This window comes from Haliaeetus leucocephalus, unplaced genomic scaffold (genome assembly GCF_000737465.1).
Source record: "Haliaeetus leucocephalus isolate CR32 unplaced genomic scaffold, Haliaeetus_leucocephalus-4.0 Scaffold195, whole genome shotgun sequence".
In the NCBI taxonomy this organism is placed as follows: Eukaryota; Metazoa; Chordata; class Aves; order Accipitriformes; family Accipitridae; genus Haliaeetus; species Haliaeetus leucocephalus.
Genome location: NW_010972631.1, coordinates 6,852,630 through 6,874,176, shown reverse-complemented (window position 1 = coordinate 6,874,176; position 21,547 = coordinate 6,852,630). Strand labels below are relative to the sequence as shown.

The 21,547-nt window shown below is 36.9% G+C and overlaps 1 protein-coding gene across 1 annotated transcript in view; it reads right to left on the bottom strand.

Moving 5' to 3' along the window:
* Window positions 1–21,547, bottom strand: part of COL12A1 (collagen, type XII, alpha 1) — a 106,430-nt gene that overhangs the window by 39,041 nt on the left and 45,842 nt on the right. The window contains exons 22-43 of the mRNA XM_010565774.1: window positions 20,951–21,090; window positions 19,616–19,745; window positions 18,411–18,556; window positions 18,002–18,131; window positions 17,047–17,186; window positions 16,178–16,307; window positions 14,624–14,763; window positions 14,257–14,389; window positions 14,130–14,156; window positions 13,676–13,818; window positions 11,081–11,210; window positions 10,046–10,185; window positions 8,816–8,945; window positions 8,048–8,190; window positions 6,883–7,012; window positions 5,212–5,354; window positions 3,190–3,319; window positions 2,877–2,996; window positions 2,087–2,233; window positions 1,156–1,272; window positions 577–723; window positions 36–110 (exon numbers count right to left, since the gene is read on the bottom strand). Of these exons, the coding sequence (XP_010564076.1) occupies window positions 36–110; window positions 577–723; window positions 1,156–1,272; window positions 2,087–2,233; window positions 2,877–2,996; window positions 3,190–3,319; window positions 5,212–5,354; window positions 6,883–7,012; window positions 8,048–8,190; window positions 8,816–8,945; window positions 10,046–10,185; window positions 11,081–11,210; window positions 13,676–13,818; window positions 14,130–14,156; window positions 14,257–14,389; window positions 14,624–14,763; window positions 16,178–16,307; window positions 17,047–17,186; window positions 18,002–18,131; window positions 18,411–18,556; window positions 19,616–19,745; window positions 20,951–21,090 (2,811 nt within the window). The remainder of the gene's footprint in view (window positions 1–35; window positions 111–576; window positions 724–1,155; window positions 1,273–2,086; window positions 2,234–2,876; window positions 2,997–3,189; window positions 3,320–5,211; window positions 5,355–6,882; window positions 7,013–8,047; window positions 8,191–8,815; window positions 8,946–10,045; window positions 10,186–11,080; window positions 11,211–13,675; window positions 13,819–14,129; window positions 14,157–14,256; window positions 14,390–14,623; window positions 14,764–16,177; window positions 16,308–17,046; window positions 17,187–18,001; window positions 18,132–18,410; window positions 18,557–19,615; window positions 19,746–20,950; window positions 21,091–21,547) is intronic.

The window sequence follows — 21,547 nt, the reverse complement described above, 5'->3', positions numbered from 1 at the left end:
ACAAAAATACTGAATAATTCTACAAATAAACATACCATCCCGAGCTGGAGGGATCGTAGGAGGTGGAGGAGGTGTAGGTGGTGGAGTTGGTGCCTCTGTAGGTTTGAGGACTGAAATGAAATAATAATTTTTTTACTACATATAAATTATTTCAATCAAGGAAAAACTCTAGATTATGTATTATATTACCACACAGAAAGATTCTAATCTTTTCTCACTAACCTGAACAATGTATAATTTGCAGGAAAAAATTTCTTTCATTACAACAGTAATGAGATTATAGCTATTGTTAAAACAAAGGTACATGATTTCATTATAACAGGAACACTTTTACTTGAGCTGAGTAACACTGCACTCTGATAATGCACTTGTTTTTCATCCAAGTGCTAGGAAATACTTGAAGAAGAGCATAAGAATTTCCCTCATAAACTCCAGTTGACCTTACGCTGAGAGAAAGAGGAAAGAAGACCACTTAAAAGAGGTATTGAAAGCCATTTAGGAGCAAGACAAGTTCTACAGCTGAAATAAGACAAGTTCTATAGCTAAAACTTAAGGTTCACAGTATCTATTACCTACCTGTACGCTCCCTCATAGAGACCGGAGGTCCCTCGAGATTAGGGGTCTGAACAAAGACAGTAGCATTGTATTCTGTGTCTGGTGAGAGGCCAGTAAAACAATGGCTCGTTTCTGATCCACGTACTGTGATTTCCTGTCCTCTGGAACCTGTCCAAAAAAAGCCCCATGGAAAGAAAGTCAGAACCCACTATCTCCCTTTTAATATATGTACAAATAAGCATAAAAATGAAAGACCTTTTGAGAGGAGGTTGGAGCAGGTAGGACAGCAGTCTTTCTAGACCAAGATTATGTGGTGATTATGCACCCTGAAGCATACTGGAGAGTAACATTGCAGCGTACGTGTGAAACCCAGGTAACTAGCAGGGTCCCAGTAATGAAAGTTAACTTGACAATAGGCAGCACTGCCTCTTTGCAGCTTTTTCACCACTGTAGAAAAACAGGTTATGTCCAGAGCTTTAAAGCTCAACCAGATGTATTGTGGCTTCTGGTGGGTGCTTGCCAGCAATCCAAATAAGTGTTGTTGTCACTGAAATAAGACAATTATGTTTCCAGAAAATGCAAAAAATAAAATGCACTTACCATCAGCTGGGTTTAGCTTCAGTCTGTAGGAAGTTGCTGACCGATGAGGTGACCATCTGATACAGAAAGTATCCCAACCCACTTTGTAACTTGTTAGGTCAGTGACATTCAAATATACTGTGAACAGAGAAAGAGATAAACTGTTCTCTGGAAAACAGTATGTAATGGGTGAAGCACATCAAAACAAAAATTATATTAGCAGTGCTGGTCCAGAACTTGGTTTTTTTTAAATACTCACAGAAGGAAAGAACAGTTCCAGTCAAATATCTTCATTTTCTGTTACACCCTAGAGATCCTAGCCTAGCTATTTACAAAGGCCCAAAGTCTGACACCCTTCCCGTATTGGGTAACAGCCCATTTTATGAGTTTTCACATGAAATATGTTGAGTTCTTTATAAAACAAGAAACTTCCAAAAATCGGAATCTGACTCATATATATGGCAGTATGGAAGGAATGTACTGAGTCAACAAAACTCATGATGCTTGATTCATCTTAACTGAAGAAATTTTTAGAAGTTTCTTAGCTGAGGCCACCAGCAAAATCATCTCCTTCTGAAAAGCTGAAGTTTCAGTCTCTGGACATCCCTGTGAGATAAAAGCAGAGTAGCAAAAACCTAGACCTGTTTAGCATGGTTAGATTCTGTAGTACCCTGGAGACAGTTAAAGATTGACTCCAACTATAGCTGAATAAAATTTTAGGAAGCAGACTAGAAAATTTTATATCATCAAATCATTACTTAAAACTATATTTCCATTACTGTTGCCAAGCTTAGTGTTTTTAAGATCTACACCATGGACAGATGATAAGTATTCTCCATGAGAGGATATTCAGATTTTCTAACAACCAGCCTTAAAAATCCTTTCTTAATCAACGTTATCTCAGATCAGCATATGTATCTAGCACAACTACCACAAAATTATTTTGACTTACATGTAGTGCCTTGATCTGTCAAAGGTATGCTCATTCCAGAATCATACTGGGCATAAACATTCACATCATAAGTAGTACTGGGAGACAGATTATGCAAGGTGTAGGAAGTCACTTCTCCCACAAAAACCTCCATGGGCTCATTTGAACCTTGAATTGAAAGAAGTATTAAGTAAATACAGAGAAAGAGAGAGAGAAAGATTCATGATAGGTGAGCTACAAAACTATCCGCTGTCTTTTACATGTCATTAAGTGTTAATCTCGTTTTTTCTGAAACAAAACATAGATTTCTTAAATTTTAGCATATTAGACTGTTGCAAACAGAACATACACATAGCTTCACAAGCTACTGTGCAATGGTTGTGTTTAACTTGTAGAATGGTATGTATATTGTTTCACTGTCACATAAAACAAATGTTCTGAAGGACATTAGTACCTAAATACCCATCCAATACTCATCTCACATACACCAGTTCACAGCCTCAGAAGGACAAGAGGTATCAAAGAGAGGAAAATCAAGTCTCGTCCAGGACTTTATCTAGTCACTGTATTAAATTTTAACTATACAATTCATTCTCTGAAATTGAATGTATGAAACACTGTGTTTGATAGTTTGTGCTTCTTATAAAATACTGTTAATAAGACTTAAGCTTCCATCAAAATCAGTAAACAAAGGAAATAAATAAATCCTTTAACACAAACATTTCATGACACTTATGATTTCTGTTGTGATCTCCCATTAGCCACCCACTATTCTGAAAGTGGTATACTCAGAATGAACAGGCTTTCTTACCCACAGGTTTGTATACAATTTTATAGCCAAGAACAGGGGAAGGTGAAGGATCCCAGGAAACTCTGAATCGTGTATACCATTCATCAGTTATATACATATTCTGAGGAGGAAGCAGGCCAACTAAAAAGAAAGAAAAACACTCTAATTAGACTAGTGACTTTTTTTCAACCTCTAGAAACTTACACTCTAAATCTGCCAGGTAATAATCACATCAAAGGCATAATTAACATAATGAAAACTTAACAATGTTCGAGTGCTCAAGAAAGATGTGTCTTAAATTTAAAAAAGAATATACAATATTAAAACTAATTACCTGTTCTGCCATTTCCAGTCAGTTGTCCACCATCTCCATCTTCATACACAGCCACAACAGTAATTTTATATGGTGTATCTGATTGCAGTGGTTGTAATATCACATTATTTCTTATCCCAGGAACTGTTGTCTAGAACACAAAAGAAACAGGTAAACAAACTCACAGTCCTGTAACTGATCAATAATGACAGTAACTAGAATTAAAAATTTGTTTTGACACTTGATGCACTTTTTTTATATCCACTGTAGATAAAGTTATTTGGCATATCTTAAGGGTTATAGCCTATAAACAATTATTAGTCTTTGTTATTTTAAATTATAAAACACTGTGGTCAGCACAAAATGATAAATCAAATTGACTCTTCAGTCCCTACCCTCAGATCAGACTGAGATGCTGCAGTTCCTCACCAAGATTTCAGTAATGTTCCCTCATAGAATAGAAGAAGTCATGGTGATGTGTTTGGAGACAGAAAAAGAGAGGAAAAACCTCCTAAAATGGGGACAGGAGTCATTCATGCTACTCATCAGCTTCATTTCTACCTTTTCATCATCCTCACCTTAGGATATAATTTTCTTGAGAGAAATAACAGTTAGTCTGAGAAGGATAGAACCACAGAATGTTTTGGGTTGGAAGGGACCTTAAAGATCACCCAGTTCCAACCCCCCTGCCATGGGCAGGGACCCCTTCCACTAGACCAGGTTGCTCAAAGCCCCATCCAACCTGGCCTTGAACACTGCCAGGGATGGAGCAGCCACAACCTCTCTGGGCAACCTGTTCCAGTGTCTCACCACCCTCACAGTAAAGAATTTCTTCCTTACATCTCATCTAAATCTACCCTCTTGCAGTTTAAAGCTATTACCCCTGGTCCTCTCACTACATGCCCTTGTAAAAAGTCCCTCTCCAGCTTTCTTGTAGGTCCCTTTAGGTACTGGAGAACTGCTATAAGGTCTCCCCAGAGTCTTCTCTTCTCCAGGCTGAACAACCTCAAGGAAGCTCTAAATATTTTGATATGTAAAAATGTGCCTGTTTATGCATCCCTCAATCTCCTCAACTTCCTGGTGCAGCCATACACTATCGCTCCCTTCTAATAAAAAGGTAGGTATAATCCAAAAAGTAACACTGCTCCATAAAATCGCCATAAAGCACTGAAACTACAGAAAGAAAGTATCTGTCTAGAGGTATCTATCTCAAAAGCACGTCCCAGTCAACATTTTCCACTATTACTTGATAAAAATTTTCAGCTGTTTGAGACTTGCTATTTTTATGTGTGTTGAAAAATATGCGTGTCCTGATTAACAGGTCCAGTAGGGAATTTTCAACAATTGAATTTTCAGCATGCTCTATATGATAATATATAAGCAGTAATAGCACTTATATAGCACTCTATATGTTATATTTTGGCTAGTGGCAGTCAGCAGGAATTCTGCCATTGACCTCTATAGGATCTGAGTTTGGCTTTGCTATAAGCACTCAGAGAATTTTATAAGCTTCAGATTAACTTGTGCTATCATTAAGCTGCAGGAAATTAAACACAAACACTTACAATTCATACTGAACCTTACAAAAGCAAGTTAGATGCTGAACCAAAGTTACCATTGCTTTCTTATTAAACTCTGCCAAATCTCTTCAATTTATAAAATGCAGGTTTATGTTTATTCTGTACATTACCACACTGACTTCATAACGAATAGAGTATGAAGTAATATATGGCTATTCACTGTAGCACAATGTTTGAACTAAATGTCAGGAAGCAGGTTCGGCTCAGAATCTTCTGATTAATGTGTGACATATTTAACATTTTACACACAAGTTGATTCATTAAACCATATACATTCTGCAACTTTGTGAGAAAAAAAAAAACTGTTCCATATAAACCGTGACTTCTCAGCATTGACAACAATGACCAAAGAACCCATACAGCATGCAGAGTGTATTACATGTAGAACAGGTGTCTGTTCTTCTGTAGCCTAAAGAATTGACTGAGAACATCTCAGTGCTTACTAAGGAGTTACAGAACTTACATATTCATCAATAGGGTCTCCCACAGTGGGTGAATAAATGATTCTGTACTGCTGGACTGGCCCATCAGCATGGTCCCATTGTACAGAAAGGCTGTTTGTGGTCTCGTCGAACACTCTCACGTTCCTTGGACCACTGCGAGGCACTAAAGAAAGAAAATACAGAAGGTTGTATGGCATGTGACTGGCTGACACCAGCCAGTTCAGTGTCACTCTCACTGGTTCAAATGCTGCCCTGAAGCCAAACCTAAGGGCCCTCTCCGAAACTCTGAATAAACTTTTTCCTGCTTTTCGCTGGGATAGAGTTAACTGTCTTCCTAGTAGCTGGTACAGTGCTATGTTTTGAGTTCAGTATGTGAAGAATGTTGATAACACTGATGTTTTCAGTTGTTGCTAAGTAGTGTTTACACTAAGTCAAGGATTTTTCAGCTTCTCATGCCCAGCCAGCAAGAAGGCTGGAGGGGCACAAGGAGTTGGGAGGGGACACAGCCAGGACAGCTGACCCCAACTGGCCAAAGGGGTATTCCATACCATGGGATGTCATGCCCAGTATATAAACTGGGGGCAGTAGGGCTGGGGAGGGGCTTGGGAACTAACTGGGCACCAGTCAGTGGGTGGTGAGCAATGGACTTGTGCAACACTTGTTTTGCATGTTCCAATTCTTTTATTATTATTGTCATTTTATTATTGTTGTTATTATCATTATTAGTTTCTTCCTTTCTGTTCTATTACTGTTCTTATCTCAAGCCATGAGTTTTAACTTTTTTTTTTCCCGATTCTCTCCTCCATCCCACTGAGTTGGGGGGAGTGAGTGAGTGGCTGTGTGGGGCTTAGTTACTGATTGGGGTTAAACCAGGACAAACATATATAGGTAGATTTAGTCAATGATAATATAGCAGTGCCTGAAAGTCTTAAATAGAAACAGGGCCTTAACTGGAGGAACTGGAGCAGAATGGAAGGGAGAGAACATCAGAGGGATGTGCACAGTGAGCATCTATATACATTCTGCTTCTCAGACTCCTGCAGACAAGTATAAATATAGCCTGTCACATCTGCAAGTTTTAGATGAATATGGGGATTTAACAGAGAAAGCAGAGAAGCAGCAAAAGAGAGGTGACCTATTATTGCCGTAGACAATTTCTTTACATGTTATTTCTAGAAGGAATTTTAAAGCCAAGCGTAAGCCAACCAAAATCCCACAAGCTAAGTTGTAACAAGGAGGTTTTGGTGTTTAGGCATCTCCAGGAAAAAAGAAACATGTGAGGAGGTTGACATATACAATTATCAGGTAAGACACAAAACACGAAGCAAATCTTTTTCTATTGACAGCAAATTCTATCCATCTCAATGTGCTATTTTTTTTCCAAAAGACAAATTGCTATTTATCTGTAATGACTTTTTAAAGAACAGCTTTTAAACTCTTAAACATTCAAATTAGGCTTATTTCACAAGTGAAAATTACATTGGTGATTATGCATGTGCCACAACTGCTAGACAACATAGCAAAAGTTCCCTTGCATAGAGGCCTATAATTGCTTCAGCCATAACTCAGATGCATTGATCTCAGAGTTGCACTGAATGGCTTACCCATTTGTGACCATAACCAATTTTATAAATTCTTCACACATCAATTTTGACACATATTTCAAAAAGCAAGTACTGACTGCCTCTTACATGTTCTTCCTTGTGCTGGGCTTGGATTTCCTTCTCCATCTGCGTACAGAGCTATAACATTTATTGAGTAAGCAGTGTCAGGAGTCAAGCGCTCCAGCATCACATCACGAGTGTTGCCTGGTACCACAATCTAAAACAGAAACAAAAAGCACCTATATAAAAAAACGTTCAGTTTATACCACGTCTTGTTAGAATGAACAATTTGAATGCAATATAGAAAAATTTGAAACATGACCACGCTGCACATTTTCCAAGAAAAATAATACAAGTTTAAAATAACGAAATAATATTGATAAAAGTTCAAGAGCAAGTGGGGGAAAAATGACAAATACATAAGAAGGTCTCATTTTGCAAATGGAATTGCTTTTTTTTTTTACATTTTACATTAAAATAGTTGAGAAAAAAAGAAGAAACATTCAGGAACAGAAACCAAAAAAGGAAATTCTGTCATGGTTTACTGCCATACAAAGGACATTTTCTAACAGGTACTAATAGACAAGTTCCCACTCATGTGTGAAGTAATATGCAGTTTCGCTTTATAGATGCAAATGATTCATTAAAAATTCTTACACTTCCTTACATAAAAACATATTCATCTCTATGTGTACAATGTGGGTGTACATTTTGTGTGAGTGCATTCACAGATTTAGCTCTAATACTGCACCTATTTATACACAAATCCAAGAACTCTTACTTCACATCTGGAGGGCAAATTTTTACCCATATCCAGACTTCACTGCTCACCAAGACCTACTTAAACACTAACGATTTGGGGTAAACAGATGGTTTAGTGGAAAAATCACATAAACTTGACATCTGGTTTCATAATTAAACATTTCCTAATAAATATTTGTTGTTTCCTTCTCTTTTAAAAAAAAAAAAAGAAAGGTTTTATTTTAACTCATCTTCACCTGCAATATGATAAAGGATACTCAATCGTCAATACTCAGTTTTAAATGGGAGAATCTCATTTCTTATTTCTTTTATTTCACCAAATTAAGCATTTATTTATAATGGACTAAATTCCTGTAGACACAGTGTTTTCAGCAGGGACACTCCCAGCCAGACAGTTGGCCTGAGTTTATTATTATTGTTCTACACTCATTGAAGGAAGCAATATCCTCCACACACTTTTAAGGAATAGTATAAAAACTAAATTACTTACAGATTCTGATGGCCTTGGGCCAGACAGTGGAGAGTAATTAATTCTATATTGCTGTACTGGACCTGGAGCAGGTTCCCATCGGACATTCATGCTGTTTGGTGTGGGATTGTAAACTTGAATGTTTCTTGGTGTTCCTCTCTCCACTAGATCAAGGATAATTTAAATTAAGTTTTACAAAGTTGTTTACATAAGTTCTAGTTCTACTTGAATTTACAACAGTGCTCAAAGGGATCTGAAAAGTGCTTCAGAACCAAGATAAACACATTAATTTTGTTATCCCCAAATCTACAAATCTAAAAATCTCAGTGATTAGTCTTTACAAATACCCCTGCCAGGCAGCAAAGTACATATGTTTATACTGCAAATTGAAGGTATAATCATAATACTTTGTTACTTCCTGGAAAATTTTAAGCACATGGTATAGACATTAGCATGGATTAACACCAATATTTGCCATTTGTTCACCACTATTGCTACTGGCACTACAATTAAAATTTTACTATGGTGTGGAAGTAAACAGTAAGTTCACTGCACAATATGAGAGCTGAGCTTGCCAGAGATAAGTGGACTTGAAAGCCAAATAAGCAAAGAAAACAGAATAAGTCACAGAGCTCCAAAAACAACCAAGCAGTTAAACAGTTTGTTACACTCATATTTTAGCTTTGGGGAAAATAAACTTCCACATTTGATGTAAAATCAATTTCTAATGATCTCAGCCACTCACACAAAAAATCCTAACATTTTCTTGGAAAGGACTATTTTACTTACAAGTTCTTCCAGTGTCAGAGACACGTCCACCATCCCCCTCTGGGAAAACTGGAACTACAGTTACAGTGTAAGGTGTGTTGGGTTCAAGAGACCTCAGGATGACATAGTTTGTGTTTCCTGGTACTGTGGTCTACAAATTTAATCGGAAAGGTAAGGGCATGACATTTACATAAATATGCAAAAAGTTTAAGCTTTTTTATATCTCCCTTACTCCTCCACCACATCCCATTTCTAGGATGTGATAAAAACTTTACAGAAGGTGAAGCTTGAAGTAATAGGGTTCACAGTATCTTCTGGAATTGTCTTTCAAGAAGGTTCTGTCTTGGACTTAACAAAAATGGTTGTTAAGTCCTATGCTTTCCTACACAACCCCTTACAGCTATCTTCACTTTTGGGTCCAGATCCTGTTCTACTAATAACAGTAGCAGAATCTGCAGTGATCTCTTTAATGACTACCACTTAGCAGCTCAGAGGCATTAAAAGGTCACTTTCTAAATAAAAAAAATAAACATTACATAACACTACAACATGCTAAAGACAAGAAGTAATAAGCAGCTCATGTTAGAAGGTAAAATTCCACAGCATTTAAGAATATCATCAGTATCTCTCTAGATGCTATTGAAACAGTGGCAATTCGTGTACTCCTCATTTCACAGGCACATCAAATTGCACAGATGTGGAAAAAGAAACACAAGTGGGAAAGAATAATATTTTCCCAGTCTGCAACATGGCTTCACATTTTCAAGATTGTTTTAGCTCTTTAGCAATGAAATAATTTTAGGAGATTAAAATAAGACACCTATGTGGATTTTTCTGCTTTCACAAATATCATCCCAGCTGACTGCCTACAGTCACATGACTTCTTAGCAGTAAAAATGGGTAGAAATTAGGTCTGCTGACTTTATAGCCTTTTCTACACCCTGAAGTCAGCTTCACATTCACACACACTGCCCTGAGAATAAGCAAACAAAAAATTGTATGTGGTATTAAATCCCTGTGCTAAGAACTAGTCACTGAAGGTCTACTATATAATATCAAACATCTGTAATACACATGCGAGTAACCAACTTTCACGTAGGTGCTCTGCATTTTCTCCAGGGTAGCTATGAACAGAAAAAAAACCAGTGCATAGGCAAGCAAGACCCACTTCACTCAGCAGTATTTCTCTCAGTAGCACCATGAGCTGCAATTTATCTGAGACGGTTAGTGAGATCCACACAAAGTATTTACCATTTCTTCTGCACCTCCAGCTGTAGGTCTATAAAAGACTTTATACTGGCGAGGACTTCCTTCTGCATGATCCCATCGAATGTTCAGAGTACTGGTGGTTGGGTCATAAACTAGCAAGTTCTTCACAGTAGTGAGAGGTTCTGAAACAGATCAATGAGCTGTCAGAAATGTGGAACTACATTCTCACCTGTGCTGTCAGATCATGCCGATGTAATGTATCATTAGGAAATTTAAAAACAACAGGTTTAATAGTTCATGTTAAATGTCATTTGTCTTCATTAATCAGAACACATCAGCCCCATCCAACAGCAGAAGGAATGCTAAATATAGTAAGAAAAATTTCTTTCTGGTCACTATTTTAGAATTATACGATAAACTCATTAGATTGTTTTCTTCATTCCTCACCAAAGACATTGTTATGTCTGACTTTCCATTGCAGGCCCCAAAGTAAACTAAGTACAAATCAATTAATAAATTTATTAATAAATTTTTAGTTAAATAAATAATTAATTTAAAATAGTGAATTGGTTTTTATGCCTGAAGTGCCTTTGGTAGCAAATCACTCAGTGGTTTCCATAGCAGGATCAAAACAATGCTATCAACATAAAATGGTACAGTCTCAAAACGCACACTGTAAAGGTCAGCCTCTGAACTGAAGGTGTCGACAGGAAAATATTAAACTTACACTTAACAGCACACATAGGAGAGTCACATGCCTTCAGATGCTTTAAGGTGTTTTAAGTAAATTGTGGCATAAGACAATTAAACAGATTAAAATGAGGAAGAAGTTCCATAGTAGCGTTAGGGTTTCTCTAGCCTTAAAAGCCGGGTGTCCAGTCTAAGGTGGTGGTCCAGGGTTTCTCTACAGCCAGTAGACTGACAGGCCTTCTTACTTTAGGTACTTGAAACCCATCAAAGGACAAATGACAAATACAAACGTGATGAATTTCACCACAAGAAAATTTTCTCAGCTAATTTGAAAAGCAATATGTCAATATTGTTTCGTACCTAATACGATCTCAACAAGTTACTTACTGGTTCTGCCTCGTCCTGTCATTCGTCCCCCTTCACCATCTGCATACATTGATGACACAGTAATAGCATATGGTGTGTCAGGCTGCAGCTTCTGTATCACCACACTGTTCTGCCGCCCTCCAACCATAGTCTGCAGTAAAATGAAAGAAAAAGATTAAAATCTGTTTTATGCTGCCCTTTTATGCTTACTGCTACAGTGAAGAATGTATGCATTTGATATAGAGTGGAAAACGCTGTGATATCATACGCTGCAATGCTCTTGTGACTGACAGTAGACATTTAACGATAATAATATTTAGTACATATTCATCTCAGCAAGTTTAGACAGAGTCCAGTGACACAAAGCCAGTATTCTTTAAGACCTCCAAACTTGCATATAACCACAATTATATAATCAACTGCCAGTTCTGTGCCAGCACGGAGCTGTTTCTCTGCATTGCCTCTGACTATATCATATTGAAATCAATGATAGTCTTTTATTCATTTTGACAGACTTCGAACTGGGCTCTTTAAGCTCCACTCTCAGGTAGAATGCAAGCATGGAATAAATTACAACACTCTGTAGATCTCTAATGTACATTTGATACAATATCAACATTGTCTCTCCTTGATTTCAAAAATTTTACAGTATGATACTTCAGCTTCTAAAACGTTTGTTAAGAGTTTAAAATCATTATACATCTTTCAATTTTTTCTTTTACATATAAACCTGTGATCATAATGTCCACCAAGTAAAAGATTTACAGTGTGCTGAGAACAATACTTAGGTCTTCAGCATTTGTGAAGCATGAGCTTTTTGGTTTTTAATTGCACAAAATTATACTTGCTCAAGGGCATCCTTTGTACTTTTAAGACTATCTGCACATTTTCAAAGCCTATTCAGCTACTATGTTGTCACAACACTTAAAAGCTTCTGATGATGAAGAATTGATAATGAGCAAGCATTTATACATCTTCACATTTCATAGAAGTAGATTATTTTAATTTAAAGGAATTTTTTTATTTGTACCCAAGTGTACAAAGCTCAGTTCAAAGCATAAATTCTTTTAGCATCTTATCATGGCTGCCTCCACATTTTAGTATTTATTTGCCTTTCAAAACCTGACCCTAAGTGATCATGATGATCTCTGGAGTTTCAAGTGCAGTTTTTGCAGAGTTGTCTTCAAATCACCTGTGCTCTTCCTTGGTGCCAAGGCCATTAAATGTCAGACAGAGCAATAAAAAACTTCTAGAAATTCTATTTTAAATATTTCAGTGGGGACACTGCTACTGCCCACCTAGCAACTGCAGTTTAATCAAGTATCACAGTAACAAAAAAAGCAGACAAGGATTTACTATCATATGACTGACAGTTATTTGCAGACAGACATTAAAATGCCATGAACAGAGCACAAGTGCTCTGTGTGCTCTCCTCAGAAAGAGGTGTCTTCTCCAACTGCCACTGCTGGACTTTATCCAGTTGTGAATAATTAAGTCTATTAAGCCTATTGTTTGCACAAGTTTCAACAGAATGCTCATAATTCTTTTTTTGCTCCAGTGCCAGCAATTAATTACAGATATTAATTACCCTTACTGCTGCTCTTTATTCCTCTAGTGATTTCTCACTAAACTTGCCTTCAACTACTCAATTCATTCAACAGTTCAATTAACTCAAATGCATGTTGTTCAGAAGGGAGTAAAAATGGGTGCATAAGTATCCAACCGATTCTAAAGTAAACATTCCTAGATACGCTTCTGAACTTGTGTGATCTCCGATTACAGGAACAAATCAAATGAGTGTGGTTCTCATCTGAGACTGTTCCTCTGAGTCATTTGGAAGTAACCACAACAGCCTCCCACTGCAGAACAGGGCATTTTTAAGTAGCACACATTTCTGATAAACAGGCTGACTGAATTACCATTCCCAGGCTGTGTTGCGTAGGCTGCCAGTAGTCAACACAGCTTTTGCTGACAATGCAGGGAAAGCTGGCTGATCATATGGTACTGGCTTTCTCTATCATTACAGCTGCTCAATCATATTAAAAGACACTAAAATACCTTAAACACTTCCCTAGCATATGTTTTGCATGGATTTGGTTTTGCAACTGCTGCTTCTGAGTGGTTATTCTGTCCCTAGCATGGTAAGAGGCAGTCTCAGCTGTCCACAATATGTTCCACGGCAAAGTCCCTCTGACAGCACATGAACCACACCATGAAAACAATGGAAAACTCTGGACTATGGAAGTAGTCATGATAGTTCATATTATTGATTGTTGTGATAACTATGTATCTGTGACTTGTAGTCTCATGTGCTGATTGACTTGTTCCTCAACAGATTTTTAACTTTATTCTAGTTATATCTATAGATCATGATTTTCAAGAAAACAGGTTGTATCCAAAGTTATTTTTCCTCCATAAAGAGCATTCTGTCTTGGATTTGAAAGGGGAGAAAGAAAAAGGTGGGAATATATACTTATTCACTATAAATATAAATTTTTCACCTAAAAGGTGATTAATATATACACCGTTGTGCTTTGAAAATAAATTATGCTAAAGGATTACTTTGCAGAACTATCATTTAAGGTTGAATAACTATAGCACTTTAAAATTAGTTACCGACTGTTCAGGGCCATCCCCACTGATAGGCTGGTAAATGATCCTGTATCTCTGCACTCGGCCACTGGCAGGATCCCACTTCACAGTCAAACTGTGTGAAGTTGCATTGTACACCTGGAGGTTTCGTGGGCCACTCTTTGGGGCTGAGAAACATAATAAAGAAAAGAATAAATATGTAATTCAAGCAAAAATCAGGGACAAACACTTCATTCATACTTTTAGGGCTGCATGAATGCCTGACCAAGAGTAGAATGTATTAAGTACAAGACAACATAAATTGTAATGTTTGTAAAACAATAAACATGTGGTAATCTAGTGTTTAGGATTCTTCCGAATATACAATAATATTTATTAAGTGATCTCAGCTTTTTAATGTCAACATTCCTCACAGTTTAGAAAAAGATATCTCTGAGTTTTCTTTAAAAATGCCATACCTGGAAATTCAGATTCTTACCTTGTGTGGTGATAGGTATCAAGGGTACTAGAAAAAAGTAGAAAGAGTTTTCAGAATTCTTATATGTGTATGCCTTCTGATTTAATAACTATGAATAACAACATGCAGAAACCCTTTAATTACTTACGTGTTCGTTCACTGCCAATGAGGTCATCACTTTCTGATTCATCAGGATAGATGGCAGTAACTGAGACATCATATAATGTATCTGGATTCAAATTTTCAAAGACCAAACTATTCTCATCCCCATTTAAGATAGTCTTGTGGAAAAAGTAAAAAAAAAAAAAAAAGTAAAAAAAATAAATAAAAACAAACCAAACAAACCAAACCAGAGAGCGGGATGTAACTGAGTAACTTTTTACACAGTAACATCACTACAAGCACAACAGGAGGGCTTGCAAGTTATAGGCCATTTATTAATCACATTTCTGATTATAAAAATATACCCTCTGAGAGACTGCCCACAGAATCTTATGGCGACTATCTTTTCTTACCTCCTGTTTTTCCGGTCTTCCATAGGGTCCCCAGGTTATTCTGTATAGAGAGACATCTGGAGCTCCATGATCCCAAGTTCCTCTAAAACTATTCGTGGTTACATCTGTGATTCTGAGATTGACTGGCGCTGGCACAGGCTCTGTTATGAGAAAAGTAAAAATATTCCTCAAAACGTAACTATAAAATAAATAGTTAAACCAAGGAATTACTTATAGAAAGAATTTAGAAGATTATGTAGAAGATTCATATCTCAGTTACCATGCTTCTAATGACTCCAATAAAAAGCTGTAGTATAACCCAGCCCACCTACACTAAGGAAATCGTCCTTCAAAAGGTCACATCACCAGGTCATCATCTGATAAAACAGAAGTAGCTCTACTGACCTCAGCAGAGGTCACAACTCACATGTCTAGTCACAGCAACTGAAGTCCTAGCTGTTACATTTTGGAGTTAGAAGGAGTAATTATGAACTCCCACACACAGAGGTCAAGCTCCTGCATGTGTTTCTCCCAGATCTTAAAATTCTTTATATAACCCAAATAAGACATGACTGAATTACACTACTTATTTAGAAAGAATTCACCGAGGTTAACTGTAGGTTAAGGAGGCAAAATATTATAGCCACTGGGAAGAAATGAGTAAATAGGTAAAACCAGAGAATTAAACTAATTTCTTTGGCAGAGCTTTCCTCTTTTTTCTTACACACACAGTCACACAAAACCACAGCTATAGAAGAAAGGCTAGCACAAAAGCAAGCAAAAATTATCCCACAAACATTTTTAAATACACCAGGCTACAAAATGAAAAATTCCAAAGGAAAAAAAAGAGAGAGAGCACATGCATGTTTTTTTCTCTTTTTTTTTCACATCAGAGTGAGGGGGCAGTGATAAGGTAACATTGATCATTTCTATTCTAGCTTTTCTGGTCAGCTGTCTTAAACCTAGGTCAGGATGAGGGCTTCCATGATATCAGCTTTCTCCTTTCAGTCTGTCACTGCTCTTGTATGGAGGTCGGTTCTTACTGTTTGTGCAACACCATTTCCTTGCCTCTATTTGTTGAGATTGCTCAGATGCTGCCTTTATGATTCTCTAGAAGTACAGACTGGTTTAGCATTCCATGGTACAAAAACTCTCTTGGATCAGAAGCAAAATCATATGTCTCTCTAATCCTCTAGCATATGCCCCAGCTTCCTACTCACTTTCCTAGATTCCTGCATAGGCTTGATAAAGCTTTCCTCTGCCTTCATATTTTCTTACTAATTCTACCCCTACACTCCTCCTTCAGCCTCTAAACACACATAATTTTGCTTCAGTTGCTGGTCTGTTGCCTCTCTGCAGACTGCAGCCTCAGTGTTTACTGCAGTAAAACACTGAACTCATCTAAAATTCCCAGGGATTATTATACTGCAAATAATGCTACAAATGCAAGAAAAACATTTCTCAGATAAATTAAATTATGGTTCCACCTAAACTCAGTAATATATTGCAACACACACAAATTAAATAGAACATAAGGCAAAAATAACCACAAGTAGGGTTATTGGGAAAACTTACGAGTGACAGCTTCTGTATTTATCGGTAGGGATTCCCCTTCATCGTATACAGCAACAACTTTTATGTTATACAGTGATTGGGAGGACAGGTCAGAGAGAGTAGTACTGGTTTTGAGTCTGTCAATTTCCACCTAAGAACAAAAATAGTGACTTAATAATTGTAAATGACTCTATTTCTGACTCTGCTTTTGATTAAATGACAGAAATTCCTGTACTAAAAACAGAAAAGTATGCTGCATTAAATTTTGCCATTTACCCCTAAATTTACACCTTAATATTGAGAGCTATCTACCAACTCCCAAAGCATGTTGTCTCAGATGTTAGTACTACTTGTGGATCTTTCACTGCTTCATTCTTTTGGAAACAAGGATGCAAACTGCATCTCCAGAAAATTCTCATTCCCTTACAAACACATATAATCCTCCAAGAGCGATTCATTATGGAAAGCTTGCACATAACTCAAAGACGTCTCTAACAATGCTCACACTTGTTCTGACAGTGGGCAAAGGGGATAACATACCTTTATTCCACAATCCTGTCCTCCTAATTGTAAGCTATTCTTAGAGCTTGGCAAACTAACACTTAGGCAGAGAGTAGGAATGGCTATTTATCAAAGCACAGGAAAATTCTCCACTCAGTTTGAGGATTTTTCCTCTCTGGAGAAGGAAGAGGAGAGTACACAAAGAAATCTCCCTCATGCTTATTCAGTTTCCAAGAAATCAGTACCCTTTCCTGACTGCAATCACCATGAACTGATGTTCTTTATTCTCAGTGGTGGCTTATAATACTACTTTTACTATTATTTTAGCAACCTAGCTCGTCAGAATAAAACTATCTTCTAGTACTTTCAAAAATGTTCCTGTCATTTACCTCCTTTACATCAGCTTCATCAGCTATTTTGTATCTTAGGATGTATTTTCGAACTTTCCCTGGAGCGGGATCCCAAAGGACATTCATGGTGCTGTGAGTAACATCCTGAACTGTTAAGCCTCTGGGTCCAGGCAAAGGTACTGTAAAAATAATGACAGTAGTAAGTGAAAATGCTATTCATGGCAGAGGTATAAGTCTCTCACAGAAGGAATTAAATTCTTTTCATGCATTTCATTGAAATGGAGGCAATAACTTCCTGGGAAGTTCATTGCTCTGGCCATTAGATGAGACAGCTTAAGAGCTTTTTGTCCCTGCCATGAGCAAAATAGCTATAAACTACAGTAGCCTCACCTTTGTAAATTATGAGCACAATGCTTTTAGAAGTATCAGTGCTTAAGATTATAACTTTTGGTGAGAACAGTCACTTTTCATGTACAGTTAAGGGTTTAACATTTTTTTAAGAACATAAGAATAGCCATACTGCGTGCATCTAGCCCAGAAACATGCCTCTGCCAGTAGGAAATGTTTAAGAAAAGGTGTTTAGTGAAAGGTTTAAAAAAGAAAGCCATGTTTTGATCAATTTTTTTCTTGGTATGGCATATTTCCTTGGCATTTTCTATACTTTAGAGAATGTCTGAATTTGGGAACAAAGTTTCTAAGTTAATGCAAGCAAAATTGAGACTTTAAAAACACTATAACCTCAAGATTGTCTAGCCAAGTCCCTTCATTATTCAAGGAAAAACCTTTTTGTTCCTCTTTTAATAGTTGGTCCCTTTTCATTGAAATTGCCTTTAAGATCTTTTGGAAATGTATGACTGCTAGAAAATGCATAAAACATGGAAAAGTTGGTTTTCTAAACAAAAACTGAATATAAAAAAACTCTTGCATGAAATAAAAAGAAAGTTAAATGTTGCTGAAGCAATAACAACAAAGCAAAAAATCAAGATGTCCATACATGTCACTTCCTGGGTGGTGAGTGGGTCACTGGTGATATCACCAAACAATACATAAGCTGTTAAAGTGTACTCAGTATTGGGGATGAGATCTACCAGCTGAACTTCATTCACTGATGGTCCAACACGCATCTGCACATGAAAAATAACATACCTTGTTTAAAAAACTGAAGAAAGCAATGGCAGAAAAGCAAGCAATGATTTAACTTCAAGGGAATTTTGTTTGTGAGATTCACAGTGTATTTACAGCTTCCTGACTGATGTCACTGTATACAATATCCCAGTAAGTTCACTGCACTTCAAGAAGTACATGCCAGTCTCTTTTGACTATTACGATATATCAAGAAAATCTATCCATTTTTCTTAATTTATTTTTGGTAGAGTGCAGGAAATGAAGACAAATTCTCTTACCTCTTTCTCTGTGGTTGGGACTGTGGCATTCACAGCTTCATGTGTTAACAAATAACCAGTAGCTCCATTGAGAGGTTCCCATCTCACTCGCATGGAAGTTGATCCAATGTCATAAACATTCAGGTTTCTGACTGAAGAGATTGGCACTGCCAAATAAAAGATATATATGAATTTATTTCCTACACCTTCTTTGCCTTTCATATTGCACATCACAGGTAGTACCACTGAGAATATTGCACATGGGTATTAGGGTACATTACGGATAGCAGAAAAGCGATCTGCAAGTAGTGGTATTTTAAATGGTGCTTAGTTTAAGAATGAGGTAATGGTTGTCACATATTGAATGTGCTATAGATTTGCTACACACAGCTAAAACGATCTTACAAGTCTGCACTGGAACACTTGAATATTCTAAAAAGCAACATGAACTCACATGAATGCTCTAATATGAAACAGAACATGACTGGTTTGGGATATGTACTTATAAAAGGATTTCTTGTACTTTCTTCTTTTTTCTATATTTCTCAAATTATTAAACAAACATAAAAAATTACCACAGGCTTCATAAAAACTATGTACATACTTTAAGGGTTTATGACAAGCCTAATACAAAACAATCAAAGAATTGAAATGAACACCTAACATTCAATATACTTAAAGAGGCAGGAAAGTCACCTTATGTTGCATTCAGCATAAATATACCTAAAATCAATCATGTAGACAGCTGGTAATAGAAACATAATGGCTAAGTTATGTCTCATAGAAGTGATGTAATTCTGTTGAACTGGCTTTTTGTTAATCTTATAAAATTAGAATGATTTTCTATAGTATTCTGGCTGCTAGTAGCAGGAATTAATTATCTACCATAAAAATGAAGGAGTACACATTTGTATATGATCAAATTTCAGGAATTTATGAACACTGTCATGTAATTCATGTCTGTTGCTCTAGTCTTGTACAGCCGTGCTTTATGAGCCTGGCAAGCAGCTGGGACAAACATTTTTTACCTCAATGCAGTTTCATGTTGCTAAAGTTTTTCAGCTAAGATCTGAACAACCAGTGTAACACAACGCAATTTGGTCATTCAAATTAAAAATTTTGTTTCCTTTAAGAAGAAAGCCCATAGTGCTGAAAGTTCTACTGGACAGTTCCCCATATGCCAAACTGGCTGTTAACATCTTATTCAAGTTCCATTTCTAACTTACAAGTTGTTTCCCTGCCGATTAGAGGTTCACTGCTTTCATCTTCTACCACAGAAAACACGTTAACAACATATTCTGTTTCAGGTTTCAGATCTTTCAGAACTGTCGTTGTTTCCATCCTACTTACATAAAACTACATAAAAGAGAAGCAATGTTAACTAGGGTACAACAAATGCATTTGTAATCTTATCTCTAACAAAAAAATCATTCCTTGCGAAACTCTTCAGAAATCAATGGTATGGAACTGTAAGTATGGTCTTAATCTTCTATGTATTTTTTCTGACAGGATACCATTATTTTTGCAAAGCAAGCTGTAGGGAAACCTCAGACAGATACTTGTTTTCAATAGAGCTGGACATATCTAGCAGCACTCACTGTGTATCCTGCTTTCACACATGGTTTACACTTTTATATTACTCAGAAACATTAAAAAAGTGCCAGACATATATGTTACCACTTTGGAAAAAAGTTTTAAACATCCAGGATAATCTAGATGGTTACAGCACATGGTATTGGCAACATCTTGTGGAACAAAAATGCCAGCAAATAGTCAAGTTGTAAAGTCAGCATGCACTGGAATGGCTGCCCCAACCCTAATCAAAGGCCAAATCCTGAGGTCATGATTTATTAAGATTAAATTCTCCATGAGTCAAATCTGAGTTAAGATTTTAAAGCTACGCTCAGAGATGGGAAGTTTGGAGTTAAGTACACAGAAGTGCCTAACTTCATTGTCCTAATACTATTCTGTCTGGTTGAAGAGAGTGATGAGCAGATCAGATTGCCTAGAATGAAGGGTTGCCAGTTACTGGCTCTCTCTCTAGAGAATAACCACAAGATGAGTTTGGGCCTGTGCATTCAACAGTTTTGAGGATATGCTTAGGCGCAGATTCAAAGTACCATCATACAATGTTAATCTAAGCACTACCTCACAACCTGTATTGCCCACTGTCTTTTTTTCTATTAACAAGAAAATGTAATGAAAGGACAGTGAGCCTACCCATGAGTGTGCTCAGAAAATTTCTACTACAGACTTATTTAAACCAATATATGACAACAAAATATGAACAGAAAGGAATTACTAGAAATACCAGTCACCTGTTTTTAAGAAATACATTTTACTCCTTGATTCATGATTTTAAAACAACCAAAGTTATCTTTATGCTCCTACTTTTTTGTAATTTTGTGTATCATTTACTGAGGCATGATATTCTTGACCTTGGGAGCCTTTTTTCATTTACTGTTATACCATACACAGCACAAACTTCAGAATGACATTACTGGGATGTGGAAGTCCAAGGTTATTATGGACAATGTCAGAGATGAACATACAGTACTAACCTGTTGAGGGCTACCTCCAGAGGTAGGGTAATATTCAACTCTGTATCTATCAACACTCTCAGGAGGTGGACTCCATCTCAGTCTGAAAGAACGAGGCGTCACTTCTGAAATAACTAGGTTAGAGGGAGGTGGTAAATCACCTACAAGTGGAAGCAAATTAAAAAATTATTAATTTATCTTATATTATCAAGAATAAAGAGACAAATAAAATTGCTTAGGAAAACAAACAAACAAACAAACAAACAACACTTTAGGTACTTGCTTATTTTTCTGTTTCCTCAGGAACCCCTAAAACAACTGTGTGAAGAAATAGCTCACCATCACACCCCCAAGACCAAACAAGCTCCCTATCATTCCTATTCCACCTTCAACACCAGTGTTTCACTGGAGAATCATCAGCTAACACTACTGTATTATTTCCATGCTTGGCTTTGCTTTTGGGCTGTCAGACATTAATACTTGAAAAGAGCAGTGCTGCTGAAATTTTCCTTATTGGATGAGTATCATCAAAGAACCTGCCACAATGAGCAAAAAGGTGACACACTGAGCAACATACTTCCTGACTCAGTTTGAAAAGAAGGCACGTCCAGCCATGTC